Genomic DNA, 22708 nt, shown 5'->3' on the forward strand with positions numbered 1-22708 from the left:
ATTCGGATGCAGGCCCAGCCCAACCCAACACAAGATCAAACCCAAGTTGGCAAGCCAACTCAAGCCAAACCCAACATGACTCAAGTTTGATTTGAACTAGTTTGGTTTGGCCTGGACGGGTTTGAAAGTCATCTTGTTCATTATAATGAACAGGGTAGCCCATTACAACTAGGCACTAGCCAAAGACTTCACCAGCAAGCTAAGTATCACCTTATAAATTATGTATAATTCATGGACCGGGTTTGGGTTTGGCTTTTGCCAAATTTTGAATGAGCCTGGCTCAAAACCCATGAACCAGGCTCGGGTTTGGGTTTGACATTTGTCAAAATTTGAATGAGTCTGGCCTAAAGGCCGAGCGCAAAACAACATAAAGCCAAGCTTAAAGGCAGGCATATGAACACCAGAACAGGTCTAATAAATATTATAGAAGGTTGCTTTGATCGGGCTAAGGGTGTCAATGGACTAGTTTTGGATTGGACTCCATCCAGTCCAAAATTAATTTGGATGGATTGGACGGAACAACAAGACATATTGGATTGGACCAGTTCGGTCCAAATTATTTTTTAGATTGGATTGGACCTGGTTCGTTCATGATAAGTTTATATTGGATTGGGTTGGATTAAGCCAAATCCGGTCCATTAATATAAGATAAGAATATAGGTGTCAATGGACTAGGTTTGGGTTGAAACAAATCTAATTCAAAACAAATTTGAACAAATTGGATGGTACAGATATTGAATTGGACTGGTCCAAAATAATCATTGGACTGGATTGGACCTGGTCCATTTATAAAGGACTCACATTGAACTGGATCGGATTGGACCAAATCAATCCAGTCCAATTGACACCCCTAGATCGGGCTACTAATGCAGGTCTCAACCCAAGCCCAACTCAAGTTGAGCTGAAGCCTGAGTTTCCAAACTAAAGCCCAATTCAAATTCAAGCCCAGTTGGTGCAAAAGCTTGGGTTGAGTCAGCTCTACCTGCCCATGTTGCAACCCTAGTAATGCATATTTAATTAATGGGTTTGACTATGCGGCTGTTTGGCATTATTGTTGTTTCCTGGAGCAACGGTGTCACATCAGCGCCACATCGAAAAAAACGGTGCTCCAGGAAACAGGCATTTGTTTGGAACCGTTTTTCCATAAAAAACAGTGCTCCAAGCCATAAAAACAGTACTCCGAGCCAAACAGAAAAAGTTGTTGTTACTCCAGGAAACGTTCTATCTAGCAGCAATGATTCCAAACAAAAATAAAGGCAGAAAACGATGCTTTCAACCACACATCAGCAAATAAAATGGTGCTGCAACTGCAGCATCGATGCCAAACATATACTATAATGTTATAAAGATATGATACCAAAATAACTTATAACCAATTAATCAGCATTATAAAAGTGGTAATCAATCAGGTGGATTTTCATCAAAATTCACGGGGGTTTTGATTGCGCAAATCCTTTCCAGTGTTATATCATTCCACCGTTAGATATTTTTTCTTATTTAAATATTATTATTTTATATGTATCTATTAGAAAAATACAGATATTATCTACGTACATTCCTGTTAACACATGAATGAAATACTAATAATGCAGATATTATTGCTAAGATATATGTATACTTCGAACCTTCATTTAATAGAAATTTATTTAGAGGTTACAGAAGATTGTATCCAAGAAAGAGGTTTCTAACAGAGAGAGAAGATGGACTTTATTATGTTTCTTTACATTTTTATTTAAAAATAAATAAATAAACTTAAGTGTCACTAGGCTGAGAGAGAGAGATAGACATTGATATAACACTTAACTTGTTTATGTGCATGGTGCAACATATTATTATATAGGTAAATTTAAATTTGATTCATTTATATTGAAATTAAAATCTTATCTTATACATTGGATTTGAATTAAATTTGGATTGCAAATGGATATTGAACAATATAAATTAATTAAAATAAAAGTTATCCAAATATTATATATTATTAATAAAATTGAGGAAAATAGAAAGGGTTTAGAATGAGAGAAGAAGACTACTGTTCATTATTTGTTAAAAAAAAAGAACAGGTATGAATCCAATTATTTCCTTTTCCTTTTCTTTCGAAGAAAAACAATAAGTTCATTTATTATTTAACTCAGAGTATGCCCAAAAGCAGATAAAAAAAATACATGAAGAAGCTTCTCCAGCTAGATCATCTTTTATGTGAAGAATATAAGCTAAGATTATTCGTTTTCCTTTGCTTATAATCATTGAAACCTTAGTGTCTGTTTGGCATTGTTGCCGTTGCTTTAGAAAACGGCGCCACATCGGAAAAAAAACGGTGTTTTAGGAAACGGTCAGTTGTTTGGAACCGTTTTTTCATAAAAACGGTGCTGCAGCTCATTGCTGCCAATAGGGATGTGAGGTGGCACTAGATAATGGGTACTAGTACTGAAAACGTTTCCTGGAGCATTGGTACCAAACAGAAAAAGTTGTTGTTGCTCCAAGAAACGTCCTACCTGACAGCAACGATTCTAAACAAAAAAAAGACACATTTTTCTCAGAAGAAAACAGTACTTCCAACCCACACATCAGTAGCATCTGCAGCACTGAAAAGAAAAGAAAAGGGAGGGAGGCATTCTCAGAATGCACATTGAGTAAGCACTTCATAAATTTTAAGACAGCTGACAAAATCTTTATCAAGTACTTACTCCGTGTGTATTCACAAGGATGTGCTCATAGGATCCAATCTCTCGTCCAAGTTCCTATTAATAGGGGTATAAATGGACCAATTTTAGATTGGACCCTGTCCAAATCAAAATCAATTTGGACAGATTGGATGGACCAACAAGACATTGGATTAGACCAGTCCAGACTTAATGGTTCAAAGTATTTATTGGGTTGGATTGGACCTGGTCCACCCATAATAAATTTAAATTGGATTGGGTTGGACTGAGCCAATAACTGATCTGTTGATAGAGAATAGAATATGTCAATGGACCAGGTTTGAGTTAGAATTAATCTAAATTAAAATAAATTTGAACAGATTAGATGGTCCAAACATTGAATTAGACCAATCCAAAATGGTCAAAAATGGTCCAAAATATTCATTAGATTAGATTGGACCTCGTATGTATATATGGATTCATACTGGATCGGATTGGACCAAATCCAGTCCAATTGACACCCCTACCTATTAATACATGCCTAACAAGTAACAATTAATTCTGCATTGAAAACAGGTCCCACGTTGTTGGTAGTGTTGCCAACTTGCCATGGTATCCGTCTATGCGAACTGATATAATTTGAATATGCGATTCGATTCGATGAAATTTATATTTTGTCAGTGATATAGAGAAGCAAAATGAGGCTGCAAATTGGATTGCTAAGGCCAGTACTCACATCCTCTGCACCAAAACGACTTAAATTTTGAAATGGGGAAGGACAAATTGTTATTTGTCTGGCAGAAATTTTTCTGAGGATGTGAGTTCTTGCTAAGGGTCGAAGATAACATCGATCATAAATATGGCAATTGGAGTCGGACTCCTTGTTTTGTTTAGCTCTTCTTCCAAATATAATATATGACCCAAAAAGAAACAAAGAATAAAAGCTGATCTTGCTTCACTCTTAAAATAGGATGATTCTATTACACCCAATTACATCAAAATTACTTAATTCGATCCAAGTAGTAAATCAGTAGCTATTCCTGACACGACCACAGCTTCATCTTTCCTAAACAATTGCACTAGCTCTGAGTCTCTGACCGATCATCTTTTTCAGTTTCAACTGGATTCTTCCATAGTCAGCCTCTCCCTTAGCATTCTCACACCCATGTATCTGCATATTACCAAATTAAATTTAGTGATCAGCAATCAATATAGTATAGTCACAGAGATCACAAGTAGTGCTGTCCATGAAGATGAATACCTTCCAAGCATCATAACAGTGGCCTGAGGATTGGTACCAGGAGAGTAATTGAAGGTCGACCCATCAATGACTCTGAGTGCGTCCACACCCAGGACCCTGTAGTCATGGTCGACCACCCTACCAACCTGGCAGCCCCCATGATAATGCCATATGGTCATCACAGTATCCTTGCAAAACTGCTCCATGGACGTAGAATCGTTGTCGTGCCTCGGCAGCAAGTTCACCGGGAAGTTCGCCGTCATGTTGATAAGGGCTCCCACGGAGATGTATGGGTACCTAAACCTGGAGAACGCTCTGGACTCAATCACCTTCCTGATTGTATTTATGCCATCAACGCACCTCTTCAGGTCCGTGGGGTGCTTGAAGTAGTTGAAGGTAACCGACGGGTTGTGTTCTGGGTTCCTGCTTCTGAGCTCAAGATGACCAGTTGAGATAGGACCCATTATTTTCTCAAGTAGGAATCCACCTCTGAAAGCTTCATCTGAAAGTGCATTCATGGCTTCCACTGCCTTAGCTATGGCTTCCGGAGTCCTCTGCTTGGGGGGCACTGTCGCTAGCTGCCCAATCTGCTTCCATAAAAAGAACCCCAATTTGATTTAGTTACCTTAATTATTCAGAGAGAGAGAGAGAGAGAGAGAGAGAGAGAGAGAGAGAGAGAGAGATGAGATGAGATTTGCTTGATTAAATTAAGAACCTGAGGAGAAAACATTCCAAAGTTCCTTGGAATGGCGGAGCCCTGAGCAGCGAAGTTGGCACCACTGGCCGCTTCAATGTAGGTTCCAAAACGGGTAATGCCGACGACCTGTATGAGGGAGACCTCAACAGGGCTGGGGGAGGGGACGTAGATGGCATTCATGGGATTGTCTGACATTCCTTGGCCAACCATGGGCCGATCAACCACCACCCTGATCTTATGGAAGGTAAGATGCTCAGCTGGTCCTACCCCACTCAACATCAACAACTGTGGGCTTCCTAGAGCTCCAGCTGATAGCACGATCTCATTCTTTGATCCCTTGTTCAGGTATGCTCTGTGCTTGACTCCTGATTCATCTCTGAAGATCACGCCATGGGCAGTTGGTCTTGCTTTCCCTGAAAAGTTATTATGGTGACTGTAATTAACAATCCGGCCGGCGTTCTTATAACAAATCGACTGGAACAACCTTATAATTAATCAGCATTTTGATGATTTTCATATACAGTAACTTAAGCATACATGATTGCATTCATGGACTGATGGACATTCATGCAAGCAAATTACGTAAACAGATTCTTGCCTTTGATTCTAAACGTGATCTTGTGCACGGTGCCACGTAGAAGAACGGTGAGCCTTCTGGGGTCGGCGTGCTTGAGCAAATCGGCGGCAGTGTGCCGATGGCCACGGCCATCGAAGATGGTTCCACCTACCTTGGTGCCGTAGATGTGATCGTATGTAAACCCATTATAAGGTGTGATGCCCGCTTCAAGCAGTCCATCTCTAACCGCCGATTGCCACTGCAACATCGGCGGCTCATTCGCGACCACCTTCTCGACCCAACGGTAGGACTGGTTGACAAGTTTGTCATCCCAACCTGCTTCCTTCACGTACTCGGTGTCGGCCCGCGTGTAGAACCCGGCATTCAAGCAGCTTCCTCCGCCCAAGACACGGGCACGGGCGTTACGGACACCGTCCTCGGAGACAAAATGATGTGCCGGCGACGTGGGAGAGTAGTCGGAGAGTGTGTTGGCAAAGGAAGCTAAATTGCTTATGTTTTGGTTCCCGTAAGGAGAGCCTCCTCTCTCAATTAACAAGACACTAGCATTCCGGGACAGAGTGGCGGCCAGAGGACAGCCGGAAGTTCCTCCTCCGATAATTATGTAGTCGTAGTATGATACGGTAGGAGCTGAAGTTGCGTGCTGAACAAATCTGTAATATGGGTCTGGTCGTGAAGTTTATCAAATGCACACAGCGTTAGTCGATTTTTCTTAAAAGAACAAGAAATTCTCAGTGTGATTAAGACTGCTTTATACGAGAGAGAGAGAGAGAGAGAGAGAGAGAGAGAGAGAGAGAGATACCTTCTTGTGAATTACAGAAGCCATGAAAGAAGAGAATCGCGGCAAGAAGAGCAAAAGTAAGTCTCGAGAACCCAAAACCCATCATTAATCAGGCACTCAGTTTCCAACTTCAAAATGAATATTCGATCTTATTGGATATGTGTTTGTTGTATACGAAGCAAAGCTAACAAGGAGGCAGTCTCCTATAAAAACATTTTGTGGCGAAACTTCATGGCGATGCAAAGATTCTCGTTTCGGTTTCTCGGCAATACAAACCTAAAAAATGAACAGTTGACGCAAAGCCACTCACACCCAAAGATTCCACCTTCTTCAAATGTCAAATGCAGGAAGCATGACGCCTCTCCCTAAACCAACGCCACACCACTTCTTAGTTCTCTTCGCTCATTTATCTCTACCTAAAAAGTAAAAACTAAAGCACAAGCCCATACGTCAACGGTCAACAAAAACAGAATTGGACACTTCTGATCTGTGTTGGCTTGGATCACAGTTGCTGATTCATTTATGAGCAAGTGAGACAATTGGGTATCAATATACCTGGTTGCTGCTACTGCCTTGAATTAATTAATGGTAGCCCACTTATTTATCATTTTAATTCAGGTTTATCACCATTCCTTCATAATTAATTATTAGTTGATTTTTTTGCACTTCAATTAACTCAAATCTCCTAACCCCAACCAAAACAGGGTGAGATTTTGAAGGGCAAAATTTAGTTAATAATGAGACCCGGAAAATATTACGGATATTTTAGTAGTTCAACTCCCCCAAGTTCTCCCCTCCTCCCCCTCTACATGTTTTAATAGAAAAAAGCAGCCCAAGAGAGGCTGTTTTCAAGATTACCTGATCATCTAGGTTGTAATGGGATCAACCCAACCCTTGCAACCAAGGTACAGCCTCCTCCCTACATGTTTTAATAAGGGCTCATAATCCAAGATTTGTTAATTGGGTTTTTAGCGACCAATTATTTGAATAAATGACTCGATCAATAAAAATTGCCAACTATGAAGGTTTGGATTCAGCGGGAACAGGATCCATAAACTTTTTTTTGATCAGGCTTGAATTTACCCCATAGCTATATTAAAATTAGATTAAGGTTCAAAGTATCGACACATATCGGCACGTATCGTGCCAATGGTTTCCCGATACACCCCTATTGGGGTTGTATCGAGTCAGACCATGGTTCAGAAGGTAGCCGTGTCTTAAACTGACCCCTCTAAACTGATTTTAAAAAAATAAAACATAAAAAAAGCACCGATACAGACCGATACGTCCTACTGGCATATCAGCCTGTATTGATACTTTGAACCTTAAATTAGATCGGTACATCACTAAATGGAATCCGGATCTGCTAACCACAGCACATTATTGGCCACGCTCATCCAGCCACATATATGAAACATCAGTTGTGGTGTGTTCACCGATACTCTTAAAGCACGACAGAATGAGTGTGGCCAGCAATGTGTTGTGGTCAGCAGACGAACTCCACTAAATGAGCCCTACCAATAGATATTTGGTCATAATTCAGCTTGAAATTTGATCACAACTATTTGCTTTAACTGGTCAATTATCTATGCATACACTAGAATAGTTAGAAAGAAGCTCTTTAACAGCTCTCACTCCTCATTGGGGGTAGACTACTTGCTATCCAATGTCTTTTTTGCTATCCAAGGTCTTCTTATCTTTAAAGATCTAGATATTTTGGTAAGTATCTAGTCTGCCATGATCTACAGAGCTGTTAAATGAAAGATTTCAAGTCCAGAAGGACAGGAAGCTTCATTTGTTTTTTACCATTTTAAGCTTCCATGAACTTTTTAGGACATAGGTCTTTCTGGCTTTCTATCTTTTATTGCCAAATAGAGAAAAACCAAAATTTGGTCTTCCAAACTTTGAAAAATCCAAAAGACCACAGAAAAAGACTTGCCAAATACCTTCTTAATCATTTTTCATCACCTGATTCTAATTCATTAGTTTCTAATTGCTTTTAATTTCTAATCATATCAAAATAGAATACATATGATTTTAGTAAAAATAGAAGTAATGATAGCTCAATTAAAATTGACAACTAGGAATACTCTAAACTAACCACTTCTTGTGGTTTGGTGGAGGTTTGTACCTGTGCCCTCTTGTATTTCTTTCTCCTATCTCTGTCCCTCCCCTCTTTTTATTTTAATAAACTTTTTTCTTTTACTATCAAAAAAAGAAACTTTTTTCCTTCCTTGTTTTAAAGCATTCTCAATTGTTCTAACTTTGCATTCAGCCCATCTCAAATCTTGTTAATCAATGCTGTCATCAACAAACAGTATCCACTATAAAATCTCCTCTTTAAATGTCTGGAAGATGGTTCATTCATAATTAATGCAAATTAAGAGAAAATTAAGAATAATGATGAACTAAAAAAGGTTTTCAGGCATGCTGTATATGTAGCTCACTAGCAAGAAATGCCAAAATGGAGCGTCAAGTGAGGAGATTTAAGAAAAGACAAAAAATAAGGTGTTGGTCGTGTACTAACTACAACAATTTGTATACTTCAAGCTAAAAGGATACAAATGGACAAAACTTCTCTCAACAAGTATAACATTTCATTTTCTTGATAGTAAAAGAAATGATTTATTAAAAAAGAAGATAGGAGAAAGAAATACAAGAGGGCCAGATACACACCTCAACAAGTATAACAAACGCATAAAAATACTTTTATTCTCTATACTGCTACAAATACATTGGATATTTGGAAGTGAATGATACAAATCTTTGCTCACCAATAAGTGGCTACATTCATTGAGTTGTCCTTTGGTGGACTGTAGCGCAGAAATCAAATCAGCTTCCTTATCGAGGCCTTCCAATAACGACCTTTCTTTTGGACTGTCCAAACAACACCGCCATCAAGAAAAGTAAAAAGCACATGCTAACAATTGTTCAGTGTAACTTCAAGTCCTAGAAAACTAAAGACCCTGAAAATAAATTCCTAGATGAATAGAGAGCCACAATTCTCTCCTCTGTGATATGTGCTTAAGCTCTCAAAAGCACGCAACATCTTCTTCCATGGATACCCAAACGTATGACAGGTGGACATATTAGTCGCACATAATTGATGGCAGAATTTGCAATCAATGGGACCTCCATAAATAAGATTGAGAACACTTGTTACTGAGCCAACCAATGAACTAGCTTTGTGTACACCATTGACAATGACAAAATAGGCTAGGTCCCTTGATGGGAAAAAATCGGATAGAGATCTGGAGACGCTAGGTGATCAAGGGCAGTTTTGTGCAGTGGAAATTTATCAATAGAGAGAGTTGTAGGTGAAGAAGGTGGCAATTATGGAGCTTATGCAGATGAAGAGGGAAGGGAGTAAGGTGACATTCAAGAGCTTGCTTTCACCCAAGTACCCAGCCAGTGTAATAGTGCCATCAGCGACCACCCGAGCCAAGGTCCCTGCTTCTGTTGAAAGTAGTCCACCATTGTAGGTCCCACGAGAGAGCCTGGATGACATGACCCGAGATAACAGAGATAGGTTGACACCTGCATCAGTCAAGCAAATGAGAGTGGAAGATTAAAAACATGCTCAAACGGGACAACATCAAACCTGATGGCAGAAATAAGATCAATATTAACATACAATCAAAACAAAAATCAATAAAACACCTTAGACTTTAATTCTGGATAATGTAAATACGATGCCATTAAGGAAACCAAAATAGTAAAAGTAGAGATATTATCAAATTGCACAGAATAAGTTAACACCTAGATCAAGTAATCACCATTCAATATCAGAGTATTTTCAGATGGGGTATGGATAATTTGGGTATAGGTGCATTATTTAGATGCTTGCTCTTGAACTCTTGTATCTTTATTTTATTTTCTTGGTCTTCTGCATTCAAAAGCGTTTCTATTATGTTTCTGCCATCATAGCCTGGCCAAAGGAATGGGGAATTCCTACTGTCAAGGAACAACATTGTTTCAGCGTTATATCATTACATCTATAGGAGCAGGTTTGCTAGCTGGGTCATTTAGTAGATTCATGGAAAAGAATTTGGCCCAAAAGACCTAGACAGGTGTTCTAGATAAGCTCTCTTTTATGGATGTAGGTGTTCAAGACTGCTATCAGTCTTGACCACTAAGAAATTTCAGGTTCGATGAGAAGAGAAAGTGAAGAAGTAGAAGAAAGAGTGGTGAGAGAGCAGTAGAGCACAGATTTTGAGGAGAACAGAATGTCAATATTCTGCTGCTGCCACTTTAATTTAATATATATATATATGTTATGCTAGTTACATGGAAGGACATATCTGCCCTTGGTGTTTACATCATAACTGCTAACACATAACAAACAATATAAAACTGAAAAGTAAATAGCAACTAGGAATAACAGAATATCAAATTGACCACAGCTGTGACTAGATACATTCTACCCTACGGACAGAGTGGGACCACAGCTGTGGGGCCCACATCAATGTTCTCTACACTCCCCCTCAAGTTGGGAGTATATGTTCATCATTCCCAACTTGGATAGATCCGCTTCTAGCTTCTTTCTTGATACGGCTTTAGTGAGGATGTCTTGCTAGTTGCATACTGGATGTGATGCAAGGGAGGCATACTTCTTGAGATGAGACCCTCTCTCGTACAAAGTGGCGGTCAACTTCAATGTGTTTGGTTCTGTCATGCTGTACTGGATTATGTGCTATATTAATGGCGGCTTGATTATCACAGTACAACATCAGGGGCTTCTCATACTCAATACCCAACTCCTCAAGTAGAGATCTTAGCCATAGGATTTCAGCCACTCCGTTGGCCATGGACCTGTATTCTGCTTCAGCACTTGACCGGGAGACAACACTTTGTTTCTTACTTCTCCAGGAGACAAGGTTTCCTCCCACAAGGGCAAAATATCCTAAGGTAGACCTTCTGTCATCAACACTCCCAGCCCGATCAACATCCGTATAGACCTCCACCTTCATGTGATTGTTGTTCTTGAATATTATACCCCTACCTGGGCATCTCTTCAAGTAGGCTAAGATTCTTTCTGCCGCAAGAAGATATGTGGTTCTAAGAGAATGCATGTACTGGCTGACAACACTAACAGCATAAGTATTATCTGGCCGATTGAGGCAGAGATATAGGAGCTTTCCTACCAATTGCTGGAACATAACTATGTCTTCAAGAAGCTCCCCACTCTCAGCACTAATCCTGTGGTTCTGTTCAATTGGTGTATCTACAGGCTTGACACCTAACTTTCCAGTTTCTGCCAACAGATCTAGAACATATTTCCTCTGAGAAATAAAGATCCCCTGTTTGGATCTAGCAACCTCAATACCCAAAAAATACCAGAGTACACCAAGGTCCTTCACCTCAAATTCTTGATGAAGAAGCTGTTTAAGAGACTCAATCTCATGGCTATCATTCCCTGTGACCACAATATCATCAACATATACTGCCAGTAGTGTCAAAGAGAACTTCACCCTCTTGATGAATAGGGTATGATCTGGCTGGGTCTGTACATAACCAAACTTCACAAGAGCTAGTCTGAATCTATCGAACCAAGCCCTAGGTGACTGTTTCAAACCATACAAAGCCTTGTTGAGCCGGCAGACCTTACCTATTTCTGCATCATAGAATCCAGGAGGCAAACGCATGTAAACTTCTTCCTGCAGATCTCCATTCAGAAAGGCATTTTTCACGTCCATTTGGTATAAAGGCCAAGTGTGACTTGCTGCAAGGGACAATATAGTAGTCATCTTGGCTACCGGTGCAAAGGTCTCCAAGTAATCTATGCCATAAGTCTGTGTAAACCCTCTTGCAACTAACCGAGCTTTATACCTCTCAATAGATCCATCTGCATTATGCTTCATCGTAAATGCCCATCTGCATCCAACTGGTTTCTTTCCTTTGGGCAAATCAACTACCTCCCAGGTGTTGTTTTTCAACAGGGCATCCATCTCAACTTGCATTGCATCTTTCCATTCAGGGACGGATAGGGCTTCTTGCACTGTTCTTGGAATAGGGACATTGGAAATGAAACTAAGGTAGGAACTGTAGGTAGGAGATAGGCGATCATAGGATAAAAAATGGGAAATACAGTGGGCTGTGGATGTGGTACAATGTCGTTTCCCTTTACGGACTGCAATCGGAAGGTCAAGATCATCTGTAGGGGAAGTCTCTGTGGGCTCTGGACTGTAGTATCTGGACCTAGAGCTACAGATGAGATTGGAGCTGGCCTGGACTGCTGATGATCAGGATCAACCTGCCTGCACTGCCTGTGATAAACCCTCAACTCCTGATCCCTCTGACCACCCTCACCATTGCAACTCTCCCTCAACTCCTGATCCCTCTGACTACCCTCACCATTGCAGCTCTCATCACCCAATGGAATAGGTAAAGGAACTGCCCCACTCTCACTGCTCTCCCCCTGAAGACAATAACTCAAACCCCCACTCTCACTGCTCTCCCCCTGAGGAGAAACCCGAGGATAATAGGGTGTCCCCTCAAAGAAAGTGACATCCATGGAGACAAACTTCCTCCCGGAGACAGGATCATAGCAGCAATAACCCTTTTGAGTTTGTGCATAACCAAGGAAGATGCATTTGGAGGCTTTGGGTTCAAACTTGGAGTGATGGGGTCTAAAAAGCTGAACAAAGCAAGTACAACCGAATGTCTTAAGGGGAATAGAAAACAAGTCCTCACGTGGGTGTAGAAGGGAAAAAGAAGATCGCATATCAAGGACCCTGGAAGGAACCCGATTAATAAGGTATACCGCCGTGAGGATAGCATCACCCCAGAAGCGAATTGGAACATTGGAAGTAAACATGAGGCTTCTAGCCACTTCCAAAATGTGCCTATTCTTCCTTTCAGCAACTCCATTCTGCTGAGGTGTATGAGGGCAAGATCTCTGGTGGATAACCCCATGATGAAGAAGATAAGATGTCAATGATTTAGCAAAGTATTCCTTTGCGTTATCAGATCTGAGAACTTTGATCTTGGCATCAAACTGGGTTAGGATCATTTGGTGAAAATTTTGGGTCAGGGAATGTACCTCATCTCGTGAACGCATGAGATAAACCCAAGAAAAACGGGTATGGTCATCAACAAATAACAAAAAATATATGTACCCACCCATGGAAGGGATATGATAAGGACCCCAAACGTCAGTATGCACAATATCAAAAGAATTATCACTCCTTTTATTACTCAATAAATAAGGCTTTCTACAATGCTTAGAAAACTCACAACCTTCACACTGTAACTGAGACAACTCAATAGACTCAATAAAGCAGGAAACAAACTCTGTAAAGATCGAAAAGACAAATGACCTAATCGGTTATGCCAAAGCATAACCGGACTCACATTCTAAGAAACAAAAGACAACTTCTCAACTGACTCTCCCTGACGGAACCGCTCCCCGAGCAGATAGATCCCATTCGTCTCACGGCCAGTCCCAATCACCTTCTGCATCTCCAAGTCCTGAAAAACACATCGGTCAGGGAAGAAGGTTACTGAGCAGTTCATATGCTTGGTAATACTACTGACTGAAAGAAGGTTAGTATCAAGTTTAGGAACATGCAAGACAGATGACAGGGAGATAGTATCTGAAAGCTTGATGTCACCCTTCCCAGAAATAGGAACCAGGGAGCCATCAACAATAGATACCTTATCCCTACCAGAAGACAAATGGTAAGTAGTAAACAATGAAGGCAAACTAGTCATGTGATCAGATGCACCTGAGTCTATTACCCAACAAGGTTCAGTAGTACCTGGAGCTGAGGCATGATAGGCTGAAGCTCGAGTACCTGAATGGGCGAAGGCAGATGGAGGCTGCGGTGGCTGAGCTGAATTTCCAACTTCCTTTTCTAGCTGTATTAGGGCAGCCCGAACTGCAGCTAAGGTCTCCAAAGATGTTCCTTTTGTACCAAATGAGGATGCTGAATCAGTGTTCATGGCTACATGAGCAGTGCCCTTCTTGTTTCTCAACTTCGCAGGAACCAAGTGAGGATGTAGTTTCCAACATGTCTCTTTTGTATGTTTGGGCTTCTTACAATGTTCACATACTACATCCTTCTTGTCTTCCTTCCTCCTGTCCTTCTCTGAATCACCCCCTGATTTGGGTGTAACCGCTACAAAGGCTGGTGTGGGTGGGTGAGGTTGCATCATAACCTTCCTTCTGGTCTCTTCACTGTGTACAAATGAGTAAGCCTGAGAGAGAGTCACACTGTCTCTAGTCAAAATCTGTTGCCTCACAATATCATATTCTGAATTCAGTCCTGCCAGAAACTCAAACACTCTGTTTGTCTCGATGTGCTTTCTATGGGTCTGAGCATCTTTGGGACTCTCCCACTCAAGAGTCTCTAAGTGATCAATCTCATGCCACAGGGACTTCAAGGTAGAGAAGTACACCGACACCGGTTTCTCTCCTTGTTTAAGGGTATTCACTTCACATTTCAATTCATATGCTCTGGCAACATTAAGGGGTTGGGAGTAAGTTTCTTTCATAACATCCCATATCTCCTTAGCTGTCTTTGCCCACAAATAATTTCGGCTAATATGAGGCTGCATAGAATTACACAACCATGTCATAACCAAATAGTTTTCTTGCATCCACTTGGTATATGTCGGGTCTCCCTTGGGAGGTTCTTTCATATCTCCCAAGAGGTACCCTAATTTACCTCTTCCAGCAATAGCCATCATGGCTGATTGGGCCCATTCCAAATAGTTTGATCCATCAAACTTTACGGTCGTAATCTGACCACCCATCTCAGAAATACTACCATAACTGATGTTCCCAAGGCTGCCTTCTGCCTAATTTTTAAACTCCATTTCTATCAAGTCTTAAAACAGCACTTGAACTACCAATCACAATCAAAACAGTATAAGCCTGATCTGTATTCTCAGTGTATGTGCACAAAACTGAGATAATTCTGATCTGAAACCAACTAGCCAACACAGCAATAGCTGTCCGTAGAGCTCTAACCCCTTAGGACTCTGAGAACAGCTTAAAAAAAAATCTGATATGCTTGGGAAAGTTAGGGTTTTAATCAGTCCTTAAAGTAAGCAATTCAGTTGCACAATCCAAACAGAACTGTATAGATAGGCTTGCAGTAGGGTTAATAAGAAACCCTAGAATCTGATCAGACCTACCAATAAACTTAAGGGTAGCTCTAGGTAGATCACAGGGTTCAGTCAAACACTAGGGCTTGCCGCAGATCACTTTCAAACCCTAGGGTAGAGAGAAACACAGTTGAGACAGTTCGGTCCAGGGTTTGTTGTAAAACCCTAGTGAATCGAAGAGAGAAAAAACTAGAATGGTTCAGCCTTCCCCTCTAGATAGGTCCAACCTATCTACTCTGATAGAACTTCTCTTAGAAAGTAAACAACTTACAAGGAAAAATTGTTCGCTGCCTTCTAGGGTTACCCAAACCCTAGTCTTCTCTGATCCTTCCTGACCACCAACACTCTGCAACCCTAGCAAGTTTCCAATAGCTGCTAGCACCTCTGGCGATCTTCAAGAATCAGTCTGCGAACTCCTTTTCAGCTTCCAGTCCTAGGAGATTCTCATGTGGTCGGCTGGTATTAGGCTCACATGAGAAACCCTAACTTGGCTCTGATACCATGTAGGTGTTCAAGACTGCTATCAGTCTTGACCACTAAGAAATTTCAGGTTCGATGAGAAGAGAAAGTGAAGAAGTAGAAGAAAGAGTAGTGAGAGAGCAGTAGAATACAGATTTTGAGGAGAAGAACAGAATGTCAATATTCTGCCGCCGCCACTTTAATTTAATATATATATGTTATGCTAGTTACATGAAAGGACATATCTGCCCTTGGTGTTTACATCATAACTGCTAACACAACAAACAATATAAAACTGAAAAGTAAATAGCAACTAGGAATAACAGAATAACAAATTGACCACAGCTGTGACTAGATACATTCTACCCTACGGACAGAGTGGGACCACAGCTGTGGGGCCCACATCAATGTTCTCTACAATGGACAACTTTTAAATTAAAACATAGAACCATCAGAGAGATTATTTATAGAAAAACTTGAATCAGAATTCAGAATAAGGTTGACTTGGATTGCAGAATTCAAAACATTACCAATCCAAAGGAATCCCCACCTGATGAATGGTCTGGATTGGGCACAAGATCCATCCATGTGACTAGTAAATCTCCTAGCCGAGTTAAATACAGAGATTCCCTACACGACCAACTCTATTTCAACCACATGGAGAAATTTTGTGACCAATTTATACTGTTCATCAGACAAGACATTTTTAGATTGTCTGTTGAATCTTGCAGTCTAGGTCAGCCCTATTCACTTGGGGTTAGAGTTTTGTTCAATTTAACCATAGCCCTCTAATTTTTTGATTTTTTATTACCAACATTGGACCTCAACTTGCTACTGAGTATAAACAGAAGAGAACTCCATCTTGCCTACAAACCTCTAAGTCCAAGGGTTCTCTGTCCAGATGAGGTCAACCTTGGATGACCTATCTCAATAGAGACTTACTAACAGATAGCAGCCAACATCCTATATCCTCTATATACTTTATACCTTTTGAAATTTTATTTCATTGGGTCGCCTGTTTGTAAACAAGATTCTTTCCTAAAGTAACCCGCTTTCCAGAAAAAAAGTGGGAGCACTCCTATTTTAGCACTGAAACTCCATTACCCCTTCATTTGAGTTGGTGAGACTCCATTCCACAGTTTAGGATCATAAGTGCCAACACTCTACACACACTGTTCTTTTCTTCACTCTGTTTTCTAGTTTTGTGCAAAATAAACATTAAAGCTCCCACTATCTAGATACCAAATGTAGCAACTTTGTTCTCTTATAGCTATACAGCATCAAATGGTTTCTACACACACTGTTCTTTTCTTCACTCTGTTTTCTAGTTTTGTGCAAAATAAACATTAAATCTCCCACTATCTTGCAATAATACTATTTTCTGTATTTTTTTCTTCTATTCTTTAGCTTTTTAATTTTATTTATTTGAAACAGTATTAATAAGTTAGATTAAGGAGTACAAATGTCAACCACCCACAGCAAGAGTCTTGATCCCAGAGTTTATCTCAAAGATTACAACACAGCCCAAAACAGATTAGTAACTTGGAGTGTTGGGCTTCCTGCTTTGCCAAGGTATCAGATAAACCATTGGCTAACCTGGTCCATGTAAAGAGTGCCCCAAACTTTTTCTGTCAGGCAAGAAATTTCCCTCATTTTCTGTCTATAAGCCCAAACCCCCAAACTTTTCATCTGCAGCCATCCTACTGGTAACTTGGAGTCTCCTTCCACCTCAAAATTGTGGAATCCCCACTGCTTATCCAACCTCAAGCCTTGAAGCAAGGGCATAACCTCAGCTCGTAGTGAGTCACCCACGCCCATTGGACCAGAATATAGTGCAACCAGTCTACCCTCCCCATCTCTGAATGCTCCCCTAACTCTAGAGGGTCCCGGTTTACCCAATGAGCTCCCATCAAAATTCAACTTCGCCCTTACTTTGTGCTGCAGGGATCCATTGAACCTGAACTACATTCTTTATAGTTGAAGAACTTGCTACCTCTGACTACCCTCTAAAAATGTCCTCAATTGAATAGTCTTTGAATAATTCAATCGATTTCAACCAATAAATGACCTTAATAGTTATGCAGTCAATGACTTGCCCCTTAGATCTTTCAATCCCTTGAAAAATTCTATTATTCCTTTCTTCCCAGATTGACCAGATGATAGTTGCTCTTGTAGCTCTCCACATTACTCTTCCTCTTTTCTTCAATAGTCAAAAAAAAAAAAAAAAACTTGGGCTAAAAAGGCCTACCACATCTGAAGGAGGATTTGACCTGCAACCAAAGAGAGACAAAAACCAATTCCAAATTTTCTCAAAGAAAAACGCAAGGCATCTCCCTAGTTCATACATCTATAACACTCAACTACAAATATGCATCCTGTCATCGCAATCTTCTTGGCTGAACCATTGATTCTCATTTAATCAAATTATAATTTATAGTAACAAAAAAAAAACAGAAAATAAAATAAACATCCAAAAAAAAAGAAGAAAAAAAGAATTCCGGAGTAGTACAAGTGACCTCAATACAATGTAGAATTGAATGTTTCAATGTTGGGTGGAACGGTGGAAGAAATTGCGGATCGGGAGGCAAGAGGAAGATTAGAAGAGGGAAGGTAAAGCCATACAACGCAACACAAAAGAAGGACAAGTAGCAGTGAGCTTTGGTCCTGTCGATTTTGGCTGCCATGGCATATTTTAAAATTTGAAGAATAAATAAAGGCCAAAGAGTCTTCCCATCCGTTCCATCCATCTTAACAGCCTCACGTTAGTGAAAATTGAATATCCAAAAGTGCAGGGGCACTTTAAGTAATTAACCCTAATAATAATAACAGCAACAATGACAATAACAGTAACAGTAAAAATAAATAAATAATAATAATAGTAATAATAATAAATAAATAAATGATTATATATTTACCTTCAAGAACTTCAGCAGCTACAAATGTGATGAGTGCCGAGCAGACATATTGGGGCACAGAATATGGAATTATTATATGGAAGCTTAGCAGTATTCCTATGCACACTATAATTTCAGATGCCAGCAAAATTTGCCTGCAATTAGTAATACAAAGAAAAAATGATCAACTGATTACAGCAGAAACCACCCCCAGACCTGAAGCATGCCATGCATGAATTACATATATCATAACTTGAATTTCAACCATAGGAGAAGAATTCACAGGTCTCATTGACTGCAATAACCAAACAAAATAAACATATCTTCATTAGTACTTTTACAGCCTAACTTTTATATCTTTTTGAGCATTTATTACCTCAAATCCTTTTAATTTTGTTTTATATAATTCTTTAATACTATTATATTGGAGGCTTCTTATTCCAGGTCTATTTTAGTCCTTCACAATGATCACCTCAGCACCATGCATGAGTAAAACAACTGGAAAATAAATTCCCTTCCCATTTTTCATAAAAGGCAAATTACAATTACAGAATATTTTTCAATTGTTTATTGCATCAGTTTGTTTTGCAAGGATACTCCAAAGGTTGCCAATAAAAAGAAAGAAACGAAACCGTGAAAGCACAACCACTCTTCACTTTCACCTGGCATGTTCCATTTTTACTCAATGGTCGTGGTGATATAAACACACACACACACACACACACACGCAAAAGAAACAGCATAAAATAGCAATAAGAAATTTAAAATGAATGGTCATATTAAAAGCAAGGATCAAAATTTCAATACAATAACCCTGTGCCAAGCATATCGCATCATATCAGCAAGCCCCCAATACACCTTATACTGGGCTTTTGGGGATTTGACCATTTTCAGGGAGTAGGCAGGCATAAGACTGACACCCTGACCGTTTTTGAAAAAAATAAAATTATGTGGGTTCAAAACATTCGATGCACATGTTCATGACTTCATGTGTATTGGGGTATCGATACTTAGAGCCTTGATTAAAAGGAATAAGAACATGGATGGAAAAATAAAAACAAAGTAGAAATAACAAAGAAAATCATAGAATCAACAAAAAACAGGGAGCTTTTTTTTGTAAATGATCTATTGTCTGACATTATTAAATGACCTTGTGGCAAATTATACTCAATCCTAATAAATAATAAAGAGGTGCTATTCTTCTAGAAGTAATTATAAACACTGATGAAAAAGAAAAAATTTTAAAACATTATTCTTATTTCTAGACTTCTTATGCCAATTAAAAACTGAACAATTAATTCATGGACCTTGGGAGCCCATCCTTCACATTTGAATGATTAGAAAGAATTCCTCTTATTGCACAGTTAGCCTCATCGCTTTAGAGACATGCATTGATCTCAATGAATATCAAATAAAATGGCAGAATCAAAAGTTAGGGCTATATATTCAATTACAGATTCTTCCTTGAGTCTCATCAATGTACATCAAAGAACATAACAGAACCAACTAAAAATAGGGAGATTGAAATGGAATTTTAGTTCAGAACACAAACATAAAAGCAAGCATCAATAGAGGAGAGAAAGGAGATGCACCTATTTCCTTTTCTTGTTAACGGAGTAGATATAGAAGAGTTGTGTTTGTTCAATGGTATCAAAACATACACAAGATTGCTCCTGAGAAGAAAGCTGGAGAAAGTCCTTCCACTCGATTGGAGAATAATTGCCACAGGTGAGAAAAGAAAACAGGAGAGGTAATATGTTTCTTCAGTGGGTTTGGGGATTTTAATGTGGGGAAAATAAAAGAATAATACCATTTTATTGAGGGTATCTTTGGTCCGGGAAATTCTAAAATTACATTTGACTGCATTTGGAGGTGGAGTGATCTCAGAATTTTAGAGCTGATATACCAGCATTCAGATGAGGATTCCATGGCAACACTGAATGATCCCCAACAGCTGAACAGACTTTTTCACTGGTCAGAGGTTCGTTCAGTGCTCTCAAATGCCCCCTTTGTGGACCTAGTTTGTCTGTTTTTGCTTCACAAGGTGGCTCCTTGATATCTGCTGTGTAGGCAGACCCAGGTATTTTGTTTGTGAGCTTGTTGGAGATCTGGGAGCTGGTATATATTTCTATGTATTGCTAATGGCTGTTTTTTACTTGAGCCACAGCTTTCACATCTCATGTTTTGCTGTTTTTCATTAATACAATTTTCTTTATTTGTTATAAAAAACGTAAGGCAATAAAGGCATAGTAATGCTTAGAAATGATATATTAATATCTTCTCTATTCATCATACCTAAAAACCAATGCAAGTACTATATCAAAACAATGCCCCATCTAAAATTTTACCTGTCTTCAAACATGTTGCTGATATAGTTGCCAACAACAATATTTACTGGAAGAACTGTTAGACCAAGGCATGCAAGAAAAATTGCCACTGAGCTAGTTGACCAACTAAAGTAGTATGATGTAATGACACTAGATTCAGAAAGTAAAATCTCCATTGCATATTTGAGCATGAAATATATCAATAGCTGGACCTGATGGGAAAAAAAAAAGATAGTCAAATTATTTTTTGTTCAACAATAATAACATTTATAAGAAATGAGCGGTAAAAACACAACAAAAGGTGTTCTATAGGAAAAGGCCCCTGAACCCAAAACAAACAACCAGAAAACAACAAGAAAGACCAGAAAAAACACAGAAAAAGGATCTTCCACACAAAGAATAAACTTGGAATAGATTAGCCCCAATACAGGTCCAACCTCCCAACCCGCTCCAAGCCATCATGGGCTAGGCTGGGCAAGGGCCAGGCTTTCCAGCTTTCTAGGCCTACATAATCATATGTTATAATAAATATTATGCAACAATATACATGTTAATATTATCATAATCATCATCCAAGCCTTATCCCAACTATATGGGGTCAGCTACATGAATCCTGTTTCGCCATTCCATTCTCTTTAATGCTATATCCATTGTTAAATTATGGACACTTGAAGTCATTTCTAACTATATCCATTGTAATATAACACACACACACATACACACATATCCAGGCCAGACTAAGAATGGTTAACCCTAATGCTGATGTGGGACAACGGTTCATGGATTTCATCTAGAAAGAATAGGTAAATAAGAAAGTTGAAAAAAAAGTGGATTGCTAATATTCTGCCTTTATACAAGTACAGATTTATATTGCCAAGTTTAGGATAATAAAAATATACTTAGCACATACTCAAACATGAAAATTAGGGCCATTAACAAATGTTGGTCCCAACTATCTGGTCTTGGGAAGGGTGGACTGGATACAGAATTATAAATGTAACCTTCAGATTTTCTTCCGCAAAGAGGCCATTCTCAGACTTAAACCCATTTTCTCCCAAGTTATTTTACCATTGCATCATGTAATGAAACATAGAACATTTCAAGTACATTGAAAAAATGGAATGAACTTCACACCTTAACAGATGGTGTAAGCAAGCGATATGCAGATTTAATTGAAGCAGCAGGTCTGTGTGATTCCTCAGAAGCTTCTTCACTACCATCGCATTCTTGGTCATCATCTTCATCTTGTTCCTTCTCTTCTGAACGTAAAAGCAAAGGCTTTGTGAGGCCATTTTCTACTGTATCTTCAACTTGCCCTGACATTAGAAAGATGATTTTTTTATTATAAGTATTTCCCATTACATATCGTATCATTAATTTTTATGCAGTAGTTAAATTGTCAATTTTCTGAAATGGCACAAAAAGTGGCATATTAGCATAGAGCTTCACTAGACAGCTTTTCTAGGATTTTTTTCCTACTTACTTATCTATTTTTCTGTGGTAAAAATTAAGATTAATTGATAAAGAAGCAAAAATGAAATGCATTCAGAGAAAAGGGTGTGTCATATGGAGTGGACATCTAAATAAAACAACGTGAGTCTATCCAAAATTGTACAAAGATTACAGCATATAGAAAACGTTTATAACAGTTTAGTTCCAGCTGTATACCACCACCTTATTAACCCCTGATCTAGCTAGATTTAAAGGTATGGCTCAGATGTAATGAAACCTGAGTTTAAAACCCACCCCAATCTCAATTTTACTTGGTGTCAGGTGCAAAGTCAAGTGGAGATGTAAATTCATGCAACTCTGTGAAGAATATGCAGAAAGAAGAATGCTGGAACAATCCAAAGCAAGATAATATCAGGCAACAACTGAGTTTGTTACTATCACAGTGGTATGGGCACATATATTGGAGATCTTCTCAGTCATGGTAAAGTCAATCATTGAGGAAGTGAGTTACAAATCAAGCTGAAGCAATTTCGT

At 39.2% G+C, this 22708-nt stretch overlaps 2 protein-coding genes across 6 annotated transcripts in view; both read right to left on the reverse strand.

Annotated features, from left to right (window-relative positions):
- Positions 1-3388: 3388 nt before the first annotated feature.
- Positions 3389-8357, reverse strand: LOC104608328 (protein HOTHEAD-like). Its single transcript, XM_010274276.3, has 5 exons — positions 5953-8357; positions 5175-5816; positions 4595-4989; positions 3901-4466; positions 3389-3810 (listed from the first exon to the last, which is right to left on the reverse strand). The coding sequence occupies exons 1-5, from the start codon at positions 6035-6037 to the stop codon at positions 3756-3758; spliced, it is 1743 nt and encodes a 580-aa protein (XP_010272578.1). The 5' UTR covers positions 6038-8357; the 3' UTR covers positions 3389-3755.
- Positions 8358-8506: 149 nt separating this feature from the next.
- Positions 8507-22708, reverse strand: part of LOC104612743 (SPX domain-containing membrane protein At4g22990-like) — a 64008-nt gene continuing 49806 nt past the window's right edge. For all 5 annotated transcript variants that reach the window (XM_088890234.1, XM_088890235.1, XM_088890238.1 and 2 more), the window contains 4 exons: positions 21857-22038; positions 20744-20934; positions 18417-18550; positions 8507-9468 (listed from right to left, as the gene is read on the reverse strand). In XM_088890234.1, the coding sequence (XP_088746360.1) occupies positions 9230-9468; positions 18417-18550; positions 20744-20934; positions 21857-22038 (746 nt within the window). In that variant the 3' untranslated portion in view covers positions 8507-9229. The remainder of the gene's footprint in view (positions 9469-18416; positions 18551-20743; positions 20935-21856; positions 22039-22708) is intronic.

This window comes from Nelumbo nucifera, chromosome 6 (assembly GCF_055504915.1).
Source record: "Nelumbo nucifera cultivar China Antique chromosome 6, China Antique-T2T, whole genome shotgun sequence".
NCBI lineage: Eukaryota > Viridiplantae > Streptophyta > Magnoliopsida > Proteales > Nelumbonaceae > Nelumbo > Nelumbo nucifera.

Excerpts from the sequence above, each read along its gene's own strand:
- LOC104608328 (XM_010274276.3), bottom strand. The coding sequence starts at position 6,037 with ATGATGGGTTTTGGGTTCTCGAGACTTACTTTTGCTCTTCTTGCCGCG. Across the intron at positions 4,990-5,174 it reads GATCACGTTTAGAATCAAAG|GGAAAGCAAGACCAACTGCC; the intron begins GCAAGAATCTGT and ends ATAACTTTTCAG. Across the intron at positions 3,811-3,900 it reads ACTGTTATGATGCTTGGAAG|ATACATGGGTGTGAGAATGC; the intron begins GTATTCATCTTC and ends GGTAATATGCAG.